Here is a 24,422-nt window from a genome sequence, read left to right on the forward strand (position 1 = left end):
TCAAAATAATGAAAACAATTTCACTTTTGTTATTAATCTTTTGTTTTAATCATAGTACTTGATAAACAGCTGAACAGGATCCTAGTTTAACAGAAGGATAAACAAGAACACTGATGACAATTTGTTACAACTGCCTTAATGTACCTTTCGCTTAATGAACATTTGAATATGCAATAAAGCATTTTTGGAGGACACCCCAAAAGAAAACAACTTGCTGGTTGAGCAACAGAAACAACTTCCTTTTTGCTATTATGTTGAAATCAAAGTCATTTATATATAAAAATAAATGTTATGTTCTAACAAGAACATTTTAGACAATTACATCTGTGCTTAACAAAAAAAATATTGGTCACTGAAGACTAGAATAATTAATATTTTAAAGGTTTTTAGATTATCAGAATGTATGGATACTACTCAACACAAACTGTAGCTGAAGGGAAACAGGACTGAAAATATCAATTTTTCCATCTGGAATAAAAATGTGACTAAATTAACTAATTAAATATTTAAAATACTACCATGGAATGTGACAGTAGATATGGTCCATACCTACTATATCAGAGGGAAGGAAAGTTTAACATGTAATAATTCGTACCTTACACATTTAGTTAAATATAAACATTTGTTATTTATACATAAAGTCGCTTCCAAAAAACTATTAATAAGTGATTTAGTTGCACTTAAAATCAGTTTCATTTCTCATTTGCCGAGTATTAACTTTTCTTAATCTTAAATCAACTGTCACTAGTGCACTTTTAGTTAAAATTTCCCCTCAGGTAAGTTTTAATCCTTTTAAAAGAGCCCCCTCACCTAAACCATGAATGTACAAAGTGGCAAAAGTTAATCCCTTTTAGTATAATCATAGTTTATATACTCATTTTATAGCCAATAATAAGAATAGGCTTTCCTTTGCAAAATCTCCTTCACAACTTGCAACAAATGCCACGCGCCCAAAGGAAATAGTTAGGCATGGCTAGCACTTGTAAAATGCCAAGGTCTGACAAGTCTTGTTGCTTCCTCCACATCAAGCATCTCTTGCACGAAAGAAGATTCCCTTCAGCTTGCCAAAAAGCTTCCACAAATCCAAGTTAGATGCTTCCTGGAAACCAAGATTTTTCAGCTCCGTTTGGCACACGACTGATTCATCCCGCAGCTTTATGCTTTCCTCCACAGCACCCACATACCTCACCGCAGTGATGGCATGCTCTCAAGGGGAGGTAGCAGCACATACACGGAGCAATGAACGAGAGCGCCACCAGCGCTAACCAGCGTAAGCAGAACTTGTCATCACTAGTGTCACACGAGCACGGATCAGAGAAATCTCCTTCAGAGTCTGACATGCAGTGATACAGCATGCTCTCTGCGCAAAGCATGCAACTAACTTGGTAGATACATCTTTTAATAGGATCTGGCGCATCTTGACATTTTCCTCTGCCATTATCTTCATGATTAAACCTTTCCTGGCAGTATATACAGCGGGAACGCTCACCATCCTCTTTTCTTCTTTTTGAGTTTTTAAATTTTGATGAGGAAGGCTGAGTTTTAAATACCACAGAACTCTTTGAGTCTTTCAGGGAATTCAACTTAGTTCCATCCCCACACGGGTATAAATAGTCAGATTTTTTACTGTCTGATTTAGAAAATGGTATATTTGAGTCTACGTCATCCCTTTCCAGGTCGTTCTTCCACATGTCAGGATGCCTGTAGTCTGCATAACGACGTATCAAAATGTCACGAGGGTTTATTCTAACAATTTCATCTTCATCCTGAAAGCTAACGTGTCTGATTGACTTCAGTGGGACCTGAAACAGCAAAGCAAGATGGGTTTACTATAGCGAAGTCCCAAATTTATGTCCACCTACAATGTAAAACTTAAAGAATTAAAAACCAGCATTTTTTTCCTTGCTGCTTGAAGGTAAACATTTCAGCTTTTCTTCTTAGTACGATGTACAGAATTCCCCACAATAACGAATGAGCCTTTTGCATGATTTTGAACCCGTGAGCGTTAGTGTTCTTTCCTGACTTTTTAGTACCTCATAACAACTTTGGATATTTTGGTGCCCACATAAAATTTGATACTGTTCTTTGAATTATGCTCAAAATTCAGGTTTTAACATCTTGCATTAGCAACTAATTCCACACATCAATTACGTCTTTTGTGAGTTTGCTGATTTCATGTCAGTGATGATCCACTGCTGTAGGATTAACTCCCTGATACATTTACTTTGAGTTACTCATATTATCTAGGAGAAGCTTTCCTTTATTCCTGCTTTAAGTTTTCAAACTCCCTCCACTTCTGCAACATGAATATTGAATACTGGTTACTTATTCTCAAAGTGGTATTCTAGATAAGGATTTTGCCATATGAAGAATAATACTCATTGGCATGATCAATCAATAACAGTAGCTTCTAAATGCATCTCCCCTTAGCTAATATACAGTAATTAAATCGATTAGTTTAGGACACCGGCAGGCAAACACCTAAGTGCTTCTTAAATTCTCAACCTGTAATGAACTGGCCGTAATTCAAGACCTTTTACCTCAAAAGGCAAGTAAGAAGGAACATGCTAAATACATACAAAACAAGCAGCAGAGAGATAAGATAGAGTTCTTGTTCATTCTGCCTTACAATGGAAGGGCATGAAAAAGTTGGTGAAGGTGGCAAATTTGAATCATCCGACTCGAAATACTGCAGACCTTAGATATAGCTGTAAGACAGTGGACTGCCCCTAAATGTTAATAAAAAAAAAAAAATCACACTACAAGTGACTTTCAAGGAAAGGTGCAAATAATGACAGGATAAAAATTTGGCACGTGTATGAAAGGAGCTCCAGAAAAATAGCAGATAGCGCAGCAAAAAAGCAAAAGTCTCAGTATGTCCCAGTATTCCTGCCTTCAGACAGGCAATTATTTTCCTACACTGTAGGGCTATTATAATCGAAGCCAGAATATAAGTGAGCTTCAAGTCAAATTGCGCCTTTTTCTCCTGTCAAGTGCACAGCCTGCAAACCATCTCACAGAAAAGACTGAAAAAAAGAAAATCACTCCCTAACGCATTAGCGTTACAAATTCTTCCAGAATCATGAATTATTCGGGAATGCAAATTTGGCATGAGTATCATTGCTTTGAGACCGTTTACCTTATTAGTACTGATCAAATTAATGAGAATTAACATGTCACCATTCTATAGTCTAAGACAACAGTTGAACTGCATGTTCCTAATCTGCTGCAGTGTGTAACAACCAACTGCTGAAGATGATGTTTTAAGTTGACACACTTTATTTCACTTTGCCACGTGTCCATGCTCCTACTAGACTGAAGTCTGCACGCCCTGGTTTTGGGGTAGGAGGCAGAAGAGGGAAGAGGGAAGGCAGCTGGGAAAGAGGAAGGAATAGCTTCTTAAAATATGCCAGCTTCTAATTATGTAAGAATATCGGTAGCCTGCTCTAACCATCACTTCCCTGCTTGATAATCCTTGTGTGATATATTTTAAGTACAGAACTGTAATTAGAGCTGCTTTGCCCTGGGAGCTTCACCTGGAGTATGCTAACAAGAATAATTTTTTTTTTCTTGGCTCCAAGCCACATGGTTGGACTTCCCACAAGGTCTTGAGGATACAGGGTGAAGAAAGGTTATATCCTATTCAGCTAACATCACTGCTCTTCCATACTTCCCCAGGCTCCGATAGGAGCAGTTAGACCTCCCTAAGAGTGCTTCTCAACTCTATTCTGTTTTCAAACAAGAGAAAGAGCCTATTGTTTTAGCATCAATAACTAGCTATGGCTAATTGGCTTTTTTGAACAGTTAACAGCATAAATTTATTTAAAGGAAAAAGCAACAAAAATGTCATTACAATTCTGTATGTTAGAGGCATAAAGGATCCTTACCCCACTGTCCACGCAGAATATTACGCATGCATTTAAGACATTAAATAAAACCCATTGTTTAAAAGAAAAAAAACTCCAAAACCTCAAACCAAAAACCCCACCCTCAATCTCCCATTCCCCAGACAGCTAATAACCATTAAAGATCACTACAAATACTAACAACCGTAAAATCTGACCTCTTCTTAGTCTTTGAAGGCTTTTTGTTTGTTTGAGCAGAACACACCACATGCATAGAACTCATTTATTTTTTTCAAGTCCCCAGCTAAACACCTACTAAAATGCTTAAGGTCTGACATGTTACAAACAAAGCAGCATTATGTTCTTTATGCAACTCATATTAAGAAATCATTTTTTCAGAAAGCAAGTGGGAAATGCTGAAAAACAAGCAAACCGGAAGAATGTTGGAAAAGCTTTATAAATAAATTGCTTGCATATTGGGTGTTTAATGGGGCCTATATGAAAGCACGAGGTACATGAAACCTTAAGAACAACGCACAATACAGATTCAGTTCAGTACAAATACCTGCAAAATTCAATGAGAATAATGCACATAGTCCTCTAGCCATTCAAAATTATAACTCAGTACAAGTGCCATCTCTGTGTAACAGCTGAAGCAGGAAGGGAGGAAGAATATTACAGCAAATTCCACAGAGAATCTCAATATGAACATCATTAGCTAACTGGAAATTAGGCAGAAAGTTTTTGTTGACATGACTGAACTCACTAGTATTCCCCCTTACTTGAAGAGGAGCACCTTTAAACAAGGCATGGACACTTGCTTGGTACTGTAGCCTTCACTGTCTCTCTTCAGATATACCCGATTTTGCTCAGCTTGCAACTCCACAATATGAGGATGCCAGCAGCTGAATACATCATTGCGAAGTACTACAATTAAGTTAAACACACATTGGTCTATCAGAAGTTGAAGAGCTGAGGGACTGAGGTATTTTTTAGTACCAAAGTATTATAGGTAAAGATCTGAACCGTCATTAATCACTCGTTCAGTTTGAGCATGTACTTCTTGAGCTATTCAACTTACAAGCACAGTAAGAGTATTCAAATTTATTTATATAAAATCAAAACAAAATAGGTATTTACCTCAAGATCTGCTGTGCCACACAGCCACATGCATGGAGTTCAGCAGACACACTGCAGTGTGTGCACATATTGAATGTGAGATTTTGTTGACTTGCCTATGTTCTAAATGTGCACACCACAGGACCATGCAAAAAGCATGGAGTGTCGGATGCAGGTGCTGCTACAATATGAGAAAAATATTTTAAAGAATATCTACTTAAATTTCCACGGAATCTCCCATAACTCAGTCTACTAGAAGTGAATTCTAGCATGGTAATTTCTAAGAAATTCCTATTTAATTTCTATAAGACAGGCACTACCCAGTATACCACAGCTTAAATAATAATTTTCTTAGTGGCCAATTCTATACGTGCTCTTAAAACATAGAGGTATTTTAGGCTACGGCACTTTTCTTTACAACTCAATGAAGACTAACAGCACGTACAGAGGTTACCGTAGCTGCTAAGTGTTAGCTGCAATACCCATCTATTCTATTCTAAGAAATTCTTAAATTCTCTTTGCAAGTAAATGGGAAGAGGCAAAAATAAGGTGACACATACAAAGAGATAATTGGAACAGATCAATGATTAAAAATCAGAAGTTCATAGTTTCAGGCTCTTTAGTTCTCCAGATAATACTGCTTCTTTTGCCCAATAAAGCAGTTAGAAAGCAGCTGATACAAGACTTTAACACAATCCTATCTTTGCAAGAACGACCAAGGGTATTAAAAGCTTTATTTCAAGGAGCAGAAATACTTTCTGATGAAGTTTTCACAACTACTTGAACTTGCATTCTGCTTTGACTTCTGTTATTAAGCTTATTCTAAAAAGCTTCCCATGTCTTTGCTTGTAGGCATAAGACCCTCAAATTAATTATTATCCAACTCGCTACGAAGTCTACTTCTACAGTCTACAAAAACTGTCAGTCCTCTGAGGCTTAGAAAAAAGCAATATGTATATAGTTAAAGGAAAAGCTGTAACACTGCCTTTCTAACCTAATGTTGTATGAATAGGACCTCTTTTTAAAAGTGTCTGTACATCAGCCTTCCTCATGTTAGCGTTTTTGTTTTAAGAATCTGTTTATCAGTAGCTTAATACTTTTCACCCATAACTGATACATTGTTTTCCTTTCTGGACCAAAATAGAATATGTTAATTTAATCGGCAGTTAGAAAGCATAAACAATGTTTCACTAAAAATATTTAGCAAAGGGACCCAAGGTATGCACTGTGTAATGGATCCAAGGTATGCACTTTAAGGATACTTCTCAGTATTTCTAATCAAAACATTATTAGTATACATGTAACACAGATTAAGCTCAAGGTCAATTAACATTTTCTGAACAAATTTAAACAGCTTTTCAAGGCTGCATATACAGAAGTCTGTAATACAGAAATCTGACTTCAAAGAAAGTGAAAGATTTATTCATGTAGTCTGCTGCACTACAAACATAGGTAAATACCTTCACAGAGCTTTACCTCTGCCATAATAATGCTATAATATTTCAGCTGCAAAGCTTATATTGATCATTTCAAGAAGTTGAGAGTATAATACAACGCACATGGACTTAAAATGAAAGTGCTTTCTTGTCAGAAACTACATACTGTGCCATTAATGCAGCAAGCAAAGTAAGAACTGCTTCTTTTGTTGGTAGTCTTACCTGGTTAGGTTGGCTAGGAAAACAGGCTCTCCTGGTGTTGAAATCCTCAAATGCTGAAGGCCTTAAATTTGCACTGTTGTAAGGTTCACTGGTTACTACAGTTTCGTGTTGGAAAAGGTGATCTTTCATTAACGAACCTGATGTATTTTCTTGAGTAGCCTAGAATACAGAAGAACTCCCTTGAAATGATTTTGCATTTATACAAAAACCACACCAAAACCACTAAGCTCATACATAAGTGCATGAAAATTCTACACATCATGTTAGAGGTATCTATAAAAACAAGTATTTTTAAATACACATTTTTAAAATACTTATCAGTAGGCAATTATTTTCTTTACTACGAGTCAGCCTTGGAAAAATAAGAGTTCCTTCTCTGCAGAGCGTACACAACTTGGGCATTAGAGATATGTGCCTTTGTAACTCAGTTGCCAAATCAGATGGGGAATTTCTTTAAGGAGGGAGAGATGAGACCAGTTTCCGAGATTATGCTTTCTCTAACTACCCACAAGGCTGCCAGTATTTACAAATATACAATTGGAGGAAAAAAATTCTGAGACTACTAAGGCAAAAGCTAGTCAGCCCTTTTAATAAATTCAAAACAAGATCAGCTGGAAAGGAATAGAAAGTCAGTTTTAACACATACTTGCTCAATTAAAATATCTAATTACAGCAAGTGTGTATTAAACAACTAATGAATGTCTTTTTGAAATTAAGGCTATATCAGGCAATTTGATACAAAAATGAGACCATGTGGCAACATATAATGAGATATCTGCAGGACGTGTGCCACTCAAAATAAGGAAGAGGAAGTATGTTTGGGTGGATTATTGGCTTGTGAGTCGATCCAATTTCTGAGAAGAATAGAAAAAACAGGCAGTTCTCATTCTAAGCTTAACTGACTGGGATATACTTAGGATACCATAGAGTATACTGATAAAAAACCCATTGGGCTGCCAAAAAATGTACTGTAGAATGTTTTGTTTGTATCTAGAGATGCTGTAAAGTTAACTGGCTGTCATCATCTGATAGCACCAAGAAAATTCTGGCATCATCCAACTTCAGCAATAAGAACGTTTCAGCTTTATTATAAGGATTTGTATATAGCAAGAAAATATTAAGGGGGAAACTATAAAAATACTGCAGAAAACTACTGAGGCAGAGGCAAACCTGACATTTTGGCAGGTTATGTACTAACACCGAATCATTAGTTTTCATTATCAAAAACCTTAAGGAACTTATTCTGGGATTACATTAGCACCTCACGTACATAAAAGCCTAATGGACCGAGTTCTAAGACATCTAAACAAAGTGGAAGTAGCTGGTCTGTAACTGATCTTTAGGGGAAAGAAAAATCATTACATCACTAAGAATTTATATATTGTTCAGAAGCACTCTGAGTGGAAAAACATTAGAATTAGTAATTAATTAAATGATCAGCTTTAATTAATACTAGAGAGCATACACCGCATGAAAGACAATAGCTGAATCAGGTTAAAGTTACATTTAAAATTCTGAAGACAGACAAAACTCCAGAAAGAAGTACTTTTTTCAGATCCTTAAGCATGCCAACTCCACTAAGCAATCAACCCTGTTGTTGTCAAAATTAAATTTTCTGGTCAAACACTGTTGGGAAAGGAGTACAAAAGAAATGTTGAAACGAATGGCAAGAGTTAGATTTCATGGATGTATACTTATTTTAAGAGGAAAAAGCATCAATTATTAGTGCAACATTAAACATCTTCCTAGTAGGAGGTACTCCTGCAGATGCATTGCCCAATGACATAAAAAGCTTCCAAAACACTGGTTCAAACCACAGGAGACCTGCATTCAGAACGAGGAAGAAATGCCTACAACTATTTTTGGTTTGAGCAATGTTATAAATGCTTACAAGCAGCTACTATTTAACCTAGGAACACACTTAACAGCTAGAAGCCCTTTTACAGAAACCACAGTGAGAAGCAGTACCTAACCCTCTTACCCCCCAGCTACTATCAATGTGAGTAGGTCTAGGGAGAAGGACGAGAGCTGCAAGAACTACTACTCCTTTCCCAGGGAAAAAACACATACTACCCACAAGCCAGTCTTTATCCCAGGACGGTATTTGCAACAGCCTGCGTTATTTCCTGTCCCTGCAGGTGATTCACACCTTTTTTTCTTCTGAAATAAACTACCTACACTATAGAGCAAAAAGGACACGTGCACGTGCTCACACAGACAGACACACATGCTCCTCTCGGCAGTCAAGAAGGACTCCGTCTAATAAAGGATACAGGCACTGATCATCTATTACAGCGCTAACTAGCAGTGCCAGACACTGATGTATGAAATACAAACCTTAATCTTAAAGCAAGCCTTTGTGCCCTATGCGCAGCAATTATAAAGGAATGCTTTTATAAAATTCCAACACAGACACCACAATTCAAGCTAATTGACTTCAAGGACAAATTTGGGGGTGGCAGGAGACAGAGAAAGGCATCTGACCTTTGTAAGGCAAGAACTCGTGAGACAGCTGTTCAGAAAGCACAGGGCTTAGCCTACCAACGTAGACACTACAGGTAAGCGGACATGGCCTAACTGCTGGTATTTATGAAAAATGAAAAGCAATCTGGTCAGTTATGGTCTTACTTAGCCTATAAATATTCACTACGCAGAACCACAGAAATGCCAGATGAATATCCTGAAATCTGCGTTTTTAAATAAACTGATAGCTTAGATACAGCCAAACCACATTTATTAGTATCAAAAAGGCGTTCTTTGGATGACACTTCCTGCTCCAGTGTGATGTTTTACGACAAGGTCATAAACACCTGAAACGCCACATTTATAACGGAAACACTGACAACCTGAAGGGAGAGGCCCTAGAAACAAAAATGCTATTGTATTGAAAATGCATTTGAGTAAAAAGCAAACATGTAAAGTTTTCCACAGGAACTAAGAGCTTGGTATATTAAACATACAGAATATTACACACAAACACAGATGTACACATTCCCCTTTTCTACTGTCCAAAGCAATTACACCGCCCACATTCAATATCCTTTAACCACAGCCTGTAAAGTACAGTACTGGCATAGGTTATTCAGTATCATCTGTAAAGTAACCTACGCCAGTTTTTAATGCACAACGGAAATCTGATTTGCTCCCAGCTGCTGGTATAATAATTACTGTCCTATGGTTGCTAAGAGATACTCTGAATTTTTTTCCAAGACTACTAAAACATTTCTGTGCGCGCAGGCAAAAGGATGCTGGGTAAAGCAATAAAATGACTCCAGCTGTAGCTCTCCAGCAGAATTCAAAGCCAGATGACAGCTGTAGAGAAAATGAAAACCAGACTGAGCTTCTCTTCTTCAGATTTTCTCTCCTTACTTCTCCCAGTTTGCCAGAGTTAATTCTGGGAGAGAATTCAACATTGTTCTGCAAACATTGTTAAAAATGTTCTGCTCTAAGTAAGTTTAATGATTACACAGAAGGATGGATGAGAGACCACATTTCCGTTGCATCCCAGTTCTTGTATTTACTTCCCATGAGGCCTGAAAATCTGCTGTTTGATGCTAACCAACACAAGAAGCGTTTGAATGTTTTTTCCTTAATTTTTAAATCGTGAATAAATGATACAGGTTTCAAAAACATCTGAATAACTTCCTTCTGCTTTAGCTATTTCTAAGACTGATGGAGCAACTATTTTCATATTTGGCAAAGAAAATCTATTATAATCAGGTATGTATTTCTGACATGTACCGAAATATTACCTAGATTACTCTGTTTCATACGGTTTAAAATAAAAAAATAAGGCATTTGACATGCTTTTTTCTTCCAAGGTTGTTCTACCAGAATGTATAAAGCATACTAGAGGTTTTTAGGGATTCCAAGGAAGGAACTAATAAATTAAAACAAAAAGCATAACTCTGAGGAAATAAGAGAGAGATAGAGATGTAAAGAGGCTGTTAGAGATACTGGTGAGAAAAAAAAAATAAAATTTCCTCCCCTTTTTTGAATACTACTCCACAAAAAAGCTTAATAAACCCAAATAATTTTGGCACAATTATTAGATTTGTTTTAAATGGATAATAATAGTTAGTATTACTTTTAGTTCTAGGAACCACACCTAGCCAATATATTAAGTGCACCAAATATTACTAATCCTTAGTGTTTTATCATGTAGTATTTTCTTCTCCATAAAAACTATACAGTGTCAAGGGCAAAATACTTCACATTTCCTTACAAATCATAATGCCAAGTTATTTTCGTAAAATAAAAATTCTGCGAGTCTTTTGTTATAGACAAAATAAGTTGAATGGTCACTAAATAATGCATTTACAAAGAGGCACGTGAACCATTTATGTCCTCCTTGCCTGCACCAGAACCACTTAAGATGCATAAGTTGCAGGCCTTCTCCCCTTCACATTGACAAAATGCCCAATGTACTTATTTCTGAAAGAACAAGCCAACCTCTTTCTGCTTATAATTTACCAGTCTACAGTTTTCTCCTGCCAGTATTAAGAAACCCAAAAGCATAAGTGCTCTATTTCTTATTATTTCAAAACTGTTAAAATGTGTTGGTAGCCTACAAATAACACCAGTATGGCTGAATCAAAGCCCGAAAGAAATTAAGACTGAACTGCTCTATTTTTCAGTACTCAAAAGCAAGATGTACGTTTTTCAGTACCCAAACCCCACAAAATACTTTTAGATGCATAAGCTCTAGATTTAATTTAGTCAGATTTACTTCTAAGAAGAAAAAATTACTCTGATTTTTACATTTTTTCAGTTAAGCTAGATAAGTTTTAGAGCAAGAAGTTTATATTTGGTAAAGAATCCGAGCCAATCTTTGAACAAACAAGCGAACTGACTTAGACAAGCTGCTTGCCTACTGCATTCAAAATGCCTGGTTTTATACCAAAAAAATCCAAACCTCCTACCAAAATAAGTTCCCAGTGTCTATTTCCATATAAGTATATATACATTCTCAGGATCCATTTACAAACATTACAGAAAGCCAGATAGCTCTGCATTAACTCAGTTGTGTATTTCTATTTGAAATTAACCTAGTAAGACTAAGGCTTATTTAATGATACAATCAATTTGCATAGAATATGTTCATTAAACAACTAACAGTAATTGTAATCATTTAAGCAACCTCTACAAGCAAGTATGAACACCCTTAAGTGGCAGTATTTTTTTAATACTAAGATTTTAACATTATTTGTGAACAACAGAGCATCTAAAGAAGCTATAATGAAGCTATGTCTTCTTAAAATGGTAAATTTGATCTTCAATAAGAAGAATGCTTTCCCTGTGAGATTTTATTTGGAGAATGTTAAAAAAAAATAATCTAGTGATCCAAGTGTCCTTGTTTCAGCTGGGACAGAGTTAATCTTCTTTCTAGCAGCTGCTGTGTTTTGGATTTAGTATGAGAATAATATTGATAACACATATTGTTTCAGTTGTTGCTAAGTAATATTTACATTGTTAAAGGACTTTTTCAACTTCCCATAGAAGCTGAGATGAAGCACAGACAGGACAAGCTGGCCAAAGGAATATTCCATATCACAGATGTCATCCTCAGTATATAAAGAGGGGTTGGCTGGGGGGCAGGAATTTGTGATCGCTGCTCAGGACAGGCTGGGCAACTGATCATTGGGCAGTGAGAGCACCTTGCGTTGTATCGCTGTATTTTGTATATTCTTTTACTATTATTATTGTTATTTTCCTTTCCCATTATTGTTATATTAAACTGTCTTAATCTCAATCCATGCGGCATTTTTGCCTCTACTTTTCTCCCTCTTCTCCTTACCCCACTGGGAGGGGGGTGGGGAGTGAGAAAGTGGATGCGTGGTCCTAGTTGCCTGCTGGGGTTAAACCTAGGACACCAAAATACAATATAGCAAGCGAAACGCTAGCCTAGAAAGCACAAGGTACGAGTTCAATTTTTGGATTTGCATTTAAGACTTCCATGTACAAGTTTTGGACAACCTCCATTTCTGTTTGCTACATCTATATAATATGATAATACTTACCACAAGTAGGCATTGAGGTTTAACAGCAGTGCTACTGACTAGATCAAAAGGCTGTGTGTTTTGATCTAATTTGGATCATTTTATTTGCTCTCTGTAGCACCAAATATAACCATTCACTAAAATAACTTTTGAAGCACGTTTGGCTTTCTTCATCTCTAATCATCTTCATTTTTAAAAAAACACTGTTAATGAAATTTATGCACAAACTACATACTATATTCATACTTCAAATATGCACTAAATATAGGATTCCTGTTGTGTAAGATGACTAGAACAGCATAGGCAAAACACCTTGACAGCAGATGAAATAACTGACAAAGATCTATTAAAATTAATATTTTCAAATGTACCTTGATGACATCCCGAGGACTTTATGTACCATAAAATTAAACTGAAGAATAGCAATACATATGACAGTTATTACAGGTTATAGACAAAAACGTAAGTGCATTAAGAAATATGAAACAATATATGAAAAGCGTCATGGTTTAGGCTGGGCTGGCCACTCAAACCAGGACAGAAGTGTGAAATAACCCTTTTCTTTTTTTGATATTCTGATATTTTAGAAACAACTTATGACTACTTTATATTTTTAATTAAACAGAGGAGTTCCACTGCTTATCTTTTGTACTTCATTCCTTAGAGGTTACAAAGTGCAATTCTGGAAGAGTGTTCTGATGAAACAACAAACATCCCATTGCCCTCATATCTAAGTGTCAACCTGCTCTTTAACATTCTATCCACACTCTAAAATGCCCTTGCATAGACTAACTCAAAAATACTATTAGAGACTTGGGAAAACAGCTTGCACAGAATAAATGTGGGGGGAATCATTAAGCCTTTTTAACTATAGTGGGGTGGGAAGAAGGGGGGACAAACACTGGGGACATTTGACTCTTCAAACACATAATACATTTTCTTTAAACAAAATGGTCTTAGCAGACTTTCAAGTTAAGAAAAACCTGGGGTATCAAGTTCCACTTACAACAGGGGAAAGGAATTAATCATTTGAAGGAGAATGTACACGATTTGGTATTTCCAAGATATTCTTGATGACTAGACCTGGTGCCTGTAACTAAAATGCTGTAACCTTTCTATACTGACGTTCATAGTCCTGAAATTATGGCCCTGTTAGAGATACATAAACCTAATTTAGATGAAACATAGCTCAACCAGGGTAGTTTCAGCCTTCCCTGCATTTCTTTTCTTTTCCCCATTCTGGTCTTGTTATCAATAGTCAATTCTAGTATCATTTATTTTACTTTGGTACGCAGAGATATGGTAAGAGAGATTGGCTAGCTTTTTTGCCTCTAGAAAACGGGTAATTCTTGCCATCTATCCACAGCACAAGTCCACAATTAAGCAACGTGTGCAGTGGTGAAGTCATGAAATATGTTTTCCTGTCTGGAATGTAACAGATAATTCTACCAGCAGTTTGCACCAAACAGGATTGTTTGTACCTGGAAGTTATATATACAGAAAGAGGGTTTTTTTAAAATGTATGTATTTTTTTAAATATATAAAAAGTAAATCTATATCATCTATTTAACATATCTAAATATATCTATATTTACATCTATATAGAATAGATTATGTAAATACACTTTTCTCCACTTTCCCAATAACAAACTTCGTAAACATAAAGAATCATAGATATTTGCTTCAATTTTGGCATCCTTATATAGAAATGTAATAACTAGGCAGCATAATCAAGAGGTAATTAGTTTTGTCTAATCTCATTAGGCAAGTAGAAATTGCTCAATTATTAATCCTTGCAACAAAGCATGTTTAAACAAGTCTTTTAAAAGCTGATTAAGGATTGCATTAACTTTGGCACACATTTCCTCCACGCTGTCAAAATCTCATTCCTATTTTAAATCCAAAATATCTAATATTTATAGCAATTTTTGCAGTGCTTTATTTTAAGGCACTTTAATAAAGAGCAACAGGTGGTTGCAGAGCCAACACTTACACAGAGATACACTTCCACCATAAAATGGAAAGAAATCAGGAGACCCTTCTGCATTGCTACTGCATTGCAGTATCCTTTCTAAATACCTGACTCTCAGTCTCCTATCATAGTTTGATTCTTACCCGTATCTTCAAAGTAGGCTGCTAATTTTCTTGATTTTGTGTTGCAGAGGTTCTACGCTGCATCTATCTACACCAGTAAATAATTTAATATTGCATAAATGACAAAACCCTTTCCCTCAAGAAACCACTTAGCGATACTATCAAGTTTCTGAATAGTCACTACGACCCCGGAGTTAGCTTGTTTCTATATCAGTTTCATATTAATTTAAATATCTGCACTCTGAAAACTGAACATACGTGTGAATGAAGTTAGGACTTTCCCTGAAACTGTAAATGGGAAAGAAGAGATGACAAGCACACATACACACAAGTAGGTTTTTACTCAGTTATATTACAGCTATTTACTGTATATATATATCTCCATATTTATTTATATTGGCTTTTTAGTTACATGGATTCTTGGATATTACCAGGCAGTGCTACACATCAGTGTTACAGTACTTTATATGGCATTTGTGTTAAAGCACTGTAACTCTGAAGCACAGTAGGAGTAAGTTTTTACCTCTTACGCCATTATGACATAGAGGAATTGAATGGTGCAAATAAGGATCAATAATAATTTGAGTCTCAACAAGTGGCTACTTTATCTTCAGTATGTTTTTAAAAATCATCCGAACTTCCATCCTTGTTCGAACTAGATACTTTTAACTTATCTCAGCCTCTTTTCAACTCTAACCATACAATCTTAAAAGTGTCTATCACTGCAGAGTGAAATCTAGAAAAACAAATACAATGTGCATGTAAAAGAAGAAGATTCCTGACCCCTCTATTTCCTCCACCCTCCCCAAAGAATATTTCATGTTCTCATGAGTCCAAAGAGGACAAATAACCTAGAACAGACGTTGTAAACTTAAAAATTAAACTCAGGATGGTTAATCATCCTATTGATTAAATATTGACTACTCAGTTTAGGACAGATAATATTGTAAATCTGCCAGATAACTGTTGTGGAACTTATTTCATTAAACTGAAGTTTGCTATTGCTCTTATTTTGCTTATTCTCACTAATGGAAACAAAAAATGTTCAATTAATTTCTTAAAAAAATAATGGCACAATTAATTTAAAAATTTTACTACTCACTTGAAAGCAGTCTTCTGCCACTTCAACATCATTTTGGGAGGGTGGATAACCTACAGAAAGAGTAAAAAAAAAAAGACAAGGTTATTTTCTTTTTATTTACAGTTTACTGCTTCCAATAGTCCACACAATCCTTCAGTATCGAGCTATGATGACATGAATATGCTCGTTTACTTTTTTAACCAGTAGATTACTGTATTTCAAGTTGATTTTAATAAATGCCATTCATTTCTACATGTTTCTCCCTTTGCTAATATAATAATACTGAGTATTCCTAGCCACACTCCTCTCTCTCGTTCGCACCTTCCTTGTAACAGCATTTTCAAAGTGTCATCGGAAGTCAGAAGCAAGGGAGTACATTCTTGTTAATATAACATTTTGAAAAGTAAAGGCAGATATATATGGTTGGCATGAATGCACGCTGTGCTGTATTTTGCTATAAATCAGCAGAAATTGGAACTTGAGACCCTAAGAGAAAAAAGGACTTATACGTTCTCTAATTAATTTCTCTTGCCGAGATATCAATGATACCAGCACAACTCAAAGAAGTCATTCTAGCATGTCAAAAAGCATTTCACTTCAGAAACATGTTTCTCCCTTTGCTAATATAATAACACACATTAAATCCCTAAATTTACAGCACAGCACAGAATATTTGGTTTAAATTTCTCCCTTTGAGTTACTTTTTACAAGCCTCAAAGAGATGTTCTTTCTATTCAATAGACACCTGTTCTCTTCCCTTCCTCCCTCTCCCCATCCAGCAAAACATTTATCATGTTTTCAGCTGAGAATCGAGGCTCGATGATCTTCAGTTTGCTCACTAGCTGCTATATTACTACTAGAGTAAATGCTTCTACCATCCCATATGCACTTGTCCTCAGAACTACTCTGTCAGCTGTTAGTAAACAAAGAACTCAACGGGTCTCAAATCATCCAACTTCATAGCTTATCCTCTAAGAACACAGAAGCTGTAACAAGCTCCTGAGAAGAAGATCCAAGTAAGACACTGTAACGCTCTAGCTTCCTCCATTTCATCTCTAAAAAAAGAGGCAATGCTTTATTATATAGTGATGTTTTGGGGAATTACCTTATTAGTGTTTGTGAAACAATTTAAGACACTTGGATGAACGGCACTTTAGAAATGCCAGAAGTACTATTTAAAAACTGCTAAAATTTCAGTATGCTACAGATCAATCCACATCCTTAAATACTGTCAGCATTAACGTTATGCAAAGTGCTTTGACTTATCTCATTTACTAAATGCTCAAAACACTCCCCTCTCCCCACCAACCCCTTCACCTGAAATACATACCTTGAGAAATATCCTCTACTGCTCTCCGAATACCTCTGTCAAATGCTCTTGCATCAGCAGGACTCTGAAATGTGAGGCCAAACTTTTTGTCATCAATCTTCCAGTGGTAAAAAGTAGGAGTAACTTTGTTGTAAACGAGGTCCTTCTTTAATGTGCATTCCAAGACCACCTTCCAGAAAGAAGACAGGAAGAAAAGGTATCACTGACTAATGTATCAAATTTGAGAACATGTAGTCTTCGTGAATTACCTGAACACATACATTATAAGAGCAGATAAAAGTCTCTGTTGAAATTTCTTCCAGTTGCAAGGATGTAATTATAACGTTGTTTTCATTGTGGCCAAATTATTCAGTAACAGTTGCTAATAGGTGGTATTTGTTAAGGACACTATTTGTATACCAGTAAATCTTCCCAGCCTCAAAAGTATCTCATACCTGCAGAAAGCGCTTCTCTCAGTACAGACTTGCCAGATGTTCAGCAAATAAAAATGGCCATACCCCCCCCCCCCCAAACATTACTGTGCTGACATCAAGTATTACTATATCACTAGGAATTTAATCTGTAAAATTTCTGAGCACTGGACTAACTTTATGCTGCTTTCAGACAATACCAGTTTTCTCCCAGAAAGGCTACTACGCAAGAGAAAATAATACAGGAGAATTGTTTTAAAAAATGAAATTAATCAAAACTAAAATCTTTTTGTATGTATTACTGCCTGTACCTAGACACAAATATATTTATGGCTCATGCTCAACTCTAATGAGAACAGCAATTAGGAATAATTAACAGAATTATTTGGCTACAAAACTGGTATACACACACATGCAGTTATGAAGTAAAATCGCAGTCTTCACATCATTTCCCCACTTTAAATTGGCTGTTTTTTAAGATATATTTGCATATTTAATGTACCTGCAAAAAGTATTTTACGCAACATTGTTATATAGAATGTTTATTGATTAAAAAAAAAAATAATCCAAGGCAAACAAGAAAGTACGGAGGGACATGCACTGATCTGCTCCTGTAGCAGTAGGTATAATAAAATGCACTTCCAGAAAGAAGACAGGAGGAAAAGGTATCACTGACTAATGCATCAAATCTGACAACAACATGTAGTCTAAAACCTACACTGGGAGGTGAATGAGGAATTTTAATATTTATCATTTCAACATTAATGTATTTGCAAAATTTTCGTTTAATTTTGTTACATATGCAGCTTTTTGAGGGAAAAATACACTTTTTTACAGTATGTGGAAAATGAGGTTAATTATAAATCTAACAGAGAACAAAAATCTCCATGTTTAAAAAAAACAACTAAACAACTGTCTGTACTATGATTATTCTTACATATCCTTTGTGTTCTTCCTCTCCTTTCATTGTTTCATTATTACATAGGCAAAGAGGTTTTTTTCTCCTGCTCTTCATTATTTATTCCCCCCACCCTACACCCCACGACTAATCGTCTTGAGTTTTACTGCCGTTTAGCTCTGTCTCTAGAATGATGACATTTCTTCCACACACAAACCCTTTCAGCATTAAAATAAATTTTGTTATTCTGCTCCAAATTCCCTAAATGGTCAACAATACATAGATACCACTACCTACAAGAAAGCATAGGAAGGAATCTCGTATTTGCTGTAGATGCACAGGAAAAGGTGCTGCAGCAAAAAAAAGTATCATTCTGCAGTTCGAAGGTGTATTAAAAGATCGTTCTCTGTTCCTTCTGATGATTTTAAACTTGCTTCCTCCTAAAAAGAGGAGGAGTTAAAAATGAAGAAGATTTCTCACATCACTGCATTTTCTAGGTCTGTGAGCACTTTTGGGGGATTTCTACCATATTAAATGCAAACTATTTTCACACTGTATTTTGTGTGCAGTTTCACCCAAAATATCAACAAAAAGTACTGCAAGACTGGTTTTATAGCATGTCAATGAATACCTGCTCTCAAAGGAGTCAATCCAGATTACTTTATACTGAAAATTCATACCTGGATAACAAATATTTTTACAAGATAGTAACACTGGAGATAAACAACTAGAGTAAACCCCAGTCATAGGAGCCACCCCACCACATCTCTGTGATGCCAATAAGATCATAGCCCTGCAGGTGTGCGCACCTCTCTAACTCCTGTTTGTTCCCCACACTAAGGTGGGTTTGCATAGAGGCATTTAAGCGTGGCCTCCGATGAAGCTGACTTACTGGCTGGAGTGGCTGGAATTCCTTTGTGCTCCAGGTTCTCCCCTGCCGACCTGTGATCATTCTCCAGGCTCTGGGCATCTATTGCTGGCACTGGCATCAAACTGGTAGGAGTGGGATGGACTGAGGTTCCCCTCCCCTAGCAATTTTTGTTTAAAGGCCTCTTCAGACTAGTCTTGGGACCAAGCAGCACGACCTGAGTATATCCATGCTACAGAGAATGTGGCCCCAGTGCCACTGTGACCCTGTGATATGATTATTACTCTGTGCATGCTTTTTTTTTTTCAATTCCAAAAGTATGATGTAAGGACTGCACTACATCCCATCAGAATCAATTTTTTCTCAAACTTTAAAGCCAATTTAAAAAAATGATAAATAAAGTTTTTGAACAGCAGATTTTTAAAAGAGAACAGTATTTATAACCAGTTTCAGCTTTGTATCTCTCGTTTTACACATTTACCAGTTCTTCAAAAGAAAGATTTTTAACTTTGTCACTCCTGACTCACAATCCAAAAGATACTTTTTTTTTTCCTTCAGTAAAAACATGCATGTTAAAGGATTGAAGAAAATAAAACAGAACAGAGAAGTCTATTAGACTTTTCATTCAAGAACGTAAAATTCACCAAAGCCTAAAACAGCTTGAACCTAATGTATGTTAACACTACTGCTATTAAGATAGAAGAGAGCTACTGTAAACACAGTAAAAGAGAGCAGCAGACCTGACCAGGTTAGGAAGGAGCGCAATTGTTCCAAGCAGACTGGCTGGAGCCAGATCTAGGAAGGCGAGTATAATAAAGGAGGAAACGTGTAATTATATCAAAGTCTTCACAAAATACCCTTACATTCCAAAGCAGATCTAAACAACCTGAGCAAACTAGCAGGGAGCATTCCCTCTCCTAAATTAATTCAATGGTGCCACCACTTTGATTTTCTTCTCAGATAACTTGGATGCTTTTTGTGAACCCTGTGAAATGTTTTAAATAGCTCAGCACAGCATGAAAATTTTGGTAGTTCTACATATAACCTGAAGCTGGTTCGTAAAAGGGCTGATAGCAATCTAATTCTCAGGTATATAAAGAAACGACAAGAACCCCCCCAAACAAGGAACTTCAAATTTTGACATTGAGTCCCTAAGTATTTAATTCATACAGCTGACTTACAGACTGAGATCTATAGTCCTAATTAAATGCCTGAATATACTATAAAATATATGGAGAGACCTCCACATTGCAATTGCAATGTGCTGTCAGAAGCAGTACTTGGAGAAGCAGCACCTAAAGCTAGTTTACAAAAACTAGAAAGAGAAGAGACAAAAGATTCTTTTTGAGTATAGCCATTTAAAAGGCAACTGGAAGATACCTCCATTAAATTCTTCACCTATGGATTTCAAGTTGCTTAAGAATAAGTTCCACCTTTCTACTGACACATACGTTGAACAGTAATACTGGTGTTATGTTTCCCATATAACTTAAGTAAAAGCCATAGATACAAATTCCGTTTACTCTCTAACCTGAAGTATTTCAAAAGCCACGCTTCTCTGCGTCCCAGAAAAGCGCTCCAAGTTCCACGCTATAAGATTTCCAGGGTAAGGGAATTTCTGCACCTTTTCTGGAAGCTGAACCAGTTCACAAAAGAAAGATTTACTGCCCAGAGGAAATAAAAATACAATCTAGTTATAAAGGTATTTTAACAGTGTGTAATGTGACTTGGGGAGTAGAGGGAAGACTCCATTCGTAAGAATTACTTTCTTGTTTAAATCCACAGAAGTATTTTCAGAAATGGCTGTGTGTACTTTGCAAAAAGTGAGTGAACTGGAAATCAGTGGTCCAGCTGACCGAGCCAGAACGACTTACAGATACTACAACAGAGTAAACGTTCCTGAAGACACATATGCTCAAAGTCTTAATAACTGAAATGTTCAAAATTGTTTAGAAAGCTCGTTTTAAAACAATATTGCTACTTTCTCTTTGCAAATACAATGGCAGGGCAACCAACTAAACAGCATACAACTAAAAGATTATTTAGATATAGAAATTTACACACTGAGGCCATTCTAAAATGAGATAAGAGTGATGCCTGAGCACAGAAACAGCAGATTCAGTATAACTTACTCAAAATCAGAAGATGATCAAAATACTTGGTCCCTACTCAATAGTAAACTTTATGAACCCGTAACAACTTCCACTGTTACTTCATTTTTAAAGAAAAAATAAAAAATTTATATCACTGAAGTAATCTTCCACAGTTCTTTTCAGGGCTGCCTCTTTGAGAACACAGCCTTCTCCACTCTTTCAGCTGGAACAGACAATTACATTTCAACTTAAGTGTTTTTTTTCCTTGGTCTTTTGTATCACTGAAGTAATCTTCCACAGTCCTTTTCAGGGTTGCCTCTTTGAGAACACAGCTTTCTCCACTCTTTCAGCTCGAACAGACAATTACATTTCAATTTCTTAAGTGTTTTTTTTCCTTGGTCTTTTCTTTGCATTATGAAATACAATAGTCACCTGTCAGTTCTATTGGACTAAAAACCTGATTGTTTGGCTTCATTAAAGAAAAGGCTAAAAACTGTGCTTGAACAGCGAATCCACAGGAATATCCTAAGAACAAATGTGAAGCCATGAACTATACTGAAAGCGCAAGGATTAGAACTGTTTTAGAATAAGTGACTGGATCCCCGTCCAACAGAATTTGTCTTCCAGTCCCTGCTACAGTCCTTCTGAAAAAGTGTCATGACTTAACGTCCTCACATATCGTGGTGTGGGATCTTGCTTCTTTTATGCCAACAGGGGCCTTGTTGCATACTGTGCAACTTTGTTGTTTATTCATTAAACTGTTGCTGTTGCTTATAAGCACATTATTTGAAGGCTGAAGAAATACATGCATACATAGCTTCCTTTTACTCCGTTACCAAAGCATCACTGGCTTTGCAGCGTTCCTCCTCACCACCTAAATCTGTATTTGTTGGTTAGCTGAGCTTTATTCAGTATACATCGGATAGATGTTCGTCCCAGCTTCATTTCTCCCCTCTTTTATACTGTGTTTTTGAGGGGCTGACTTCTAACAGCAACCTCCTAAAATTGCAGCAAGATCAAAATCTGCTCTGACAGACTAGTAGGTCACACTTGGGGGCAGGAAGGAGGGACAGATGGACACAGGACAAGACACAATAAACCAGAAAAATAAAAACAAAACAAAAAACCCTTGCTCAGGACAATAAAGGCTTGGAAAACATATTCATACTAACACGAGCTAGATTTTGGACAGGAAGAAGAGCAGGTACATTGTACTTTTAAGCCTTCTACCAGAAGTGGAAAGAAAACAAGGCTTGCCCAGGGGAAGCAGGAGTGAGAGCACAAACAGATCAGGACACTGATGCCTGCGACATTTTCATATGCATACTGGAGAAACATTAAACCAGCCTTCAGTTCTGAGCATTTTATTACCCTCAGATTCCAAAGGCAAGCTGTGAACGTCAAAAGTATTAAGAATTAAAAGAAAATTGTCAACTATTTCTAAATGCAATTAAGCTCCTCAAAACCAGCCTCAATAAGGCTAAAAAAAGTTCTAAAGGGAACTACTGCAAAGTGAGGAAGGAACTGCAGGTGCACATAGCTGTGCAGGAACACAGGGTACTCTGCTAATAGCACTACGCCTCGCTGAAACAACTGAGTCAGCAGAATTTCTATTTATATGCTCTCTTCCTACAACAGTCATAGTCAAGGCAGAAAATTCAGCAGTCCTGCCTCGAGGGAGAAATTGGTATGCTTGAGAAATAATCAGCAGTATAGTATAAGAAGTAATTCTACCTTTTAAGCTTACATGGGAGTTGTAAATTATCAGCAGAAAATAGTAAGTTCTCAATAAAGTCATTAAGATGGAGGTTTTGCGCTTTCCCCACTTCTCTTTGTTTCCACAGTAAGACACCCCCCCTTCAGAAACCTATTTGGCACACAAGAAACCAAGCAAGCCTTAGTAAGCCAATTTTGTCTTCCATAGGTCTGCACCTAGAAACGGCTGAGGTCCTACAGGACAGGTTTCCTTTTCTGAGGCTGACTTTCACGATGCTATTTAAGACAAGTTTATTACTGGTATTTTATTTAACGTAGCTGATAAGTCAGATGAATTTTTGGACCTGTCAGCTTCATGCTTTCTTCCAATACAAAAGTTGTTTTCATTTAAAACAGCTATTTTTTGTCATAGCCAAATTCCACAACTAACTGACTCATTACCAAGTAATTCATTCAGATTTTGTGGTTTTAACAAGTTATCTCATTTTCCAACACTCCTATTAAATACTGTATCATTGGTGTATAACCAGGTTAACAAGATTTAATTTTAACCCTCCACTGGGAAAAAGTGAATAGCAAAATGGATGGAAATACGCAATGAAAAAAAGCATGTTTTAATCTTTCTAAGAGATCAACATGCTTAATTCCAGAAATGCATGATATTACACCTAAAACAAATAATTGGCTCTTCAGGTGTATACAATCATTGATATGGATAAAAGCTCAGCTTTTATATAAATTTACTTTCTAATCTAGACAAACAATAAGCAAACATCTATTCTTAGGTCCTATGTAGTTTTAATAGCAACACTAAATGGATGTAAATTGTTACCGTTTTATCCCTGAGTCGTTCTCCATGGATAAGAAAATCAGCACAGCTATTCTCTTCCTGGGGAATGACTTTGAAGACTGTGACACAGCTTAGTCCACCCCCTCCAAGTGGTAACCATCCACCACTTGAGTCATCCCGGGTCATCACCACAGCTCGCACTCGTGCATAACTATTACTGGAAGAGATGCAAAAGAAGAAATTAGTTTTCCATAAATGCAAACCAGCTAAGTCTAGTTAAAAAACAAAACAAACAACCCACAACCAAGATCACGACAATTAACATCGTGGAGGTTCAGTCACCACTTCCATAACCTAGAAGAAACCAGTCTAAGACGACCCTCTAAAAAAGTGTTCCTCTGTACTTTTATGCCTTCATGAGGACTTCTGGGAGCTTACATGCGATTCCTTGTAAAGAAACTTAACCAGACAATACAGTTCCTCAGAATCAAAACTGATATTCCTCTAAAAACTTCACAGTC

At 36.4% G+C, this 24,422-nt stretch overlaps 1 protein-coding gene across 2 annotated transcripts; it reads right to left on the reverse strand.

The window, feature by feature from the left end:
- Positions 1-24: 24 nt before the first annotated feature.
- On the reverse strand, positions 25-24,120 carry SPRED1 (sprouty-related, EVH1 domain containing 1). Of its 2 annotated transcripts, XM_009886919.1 has the most exons (6): positions 24,042-24,118; positions 23,944-24,000; positions 17,127-17,295; positions 15,818-15,867; positions 6,623-6,781; positions 25-1,802 (listed from the first exon to the last, which is right to left on the reverse strand). In XM_009886919.1, the coding sequence occupies exons 1-6, from the start codon at positions 24,075-24,077 to the stop codon at positions 1,143-1,145; spliced, it is 1,131 nt and encodes a 376-aa protein (XP_009885221.1). In that variant the 5' UTR covers positions 24,078-24,118; the 3' UTR covers positions 25-1,142. The 2 variants fall into 2 exon arrangements, with proteins under 2 accessions (XP_009885221.1, XP_009885222.1); XM_009886920.1 differs by having other exon boundaries at positions 31-1,802; positions 23,944-24,120.
- Positions 24,121-24,422: the final 302 nt, after the last annotated feature.

Source organism: Charadrius vociferus, unplaced genomic scaffold (genome assembly GCF_000708025.1).
Source record: "Charadrius vociferus isolate BGI_N301 unplaced genomic scaffold, ASM70802v2 scaffold14, whole genome shotgun sequence".
NCBI lineage: Eukaryota > Metazoa > Chordata > Aves > Charadriiformes > Charadriidae > Charadrius > Charadrius vociferus.

Coding starts and splice junctions, on each gene's coding strand:
- SPRED1 (XM_009886920.1), bottom strand. CDS start 24,087: ATGACCCGGGATGACTCAAGTGGTGGATGGTTACCACTTGGAGGGGGT. Junction 17,296..23,943: donor AACGACTCAGGGATAAAACG/GTAACAATTTAC, acceptor TCTTTCTGGAAG/GTGGTCTTGGAATGCACATT. Junction 6,782..15,817: donor TGGCAGAAGACTGCTTTCAA/GTGAGTAGTAAA, acceptor TCTGTATTCTAG/GCTACTCAAGAAAATACATC.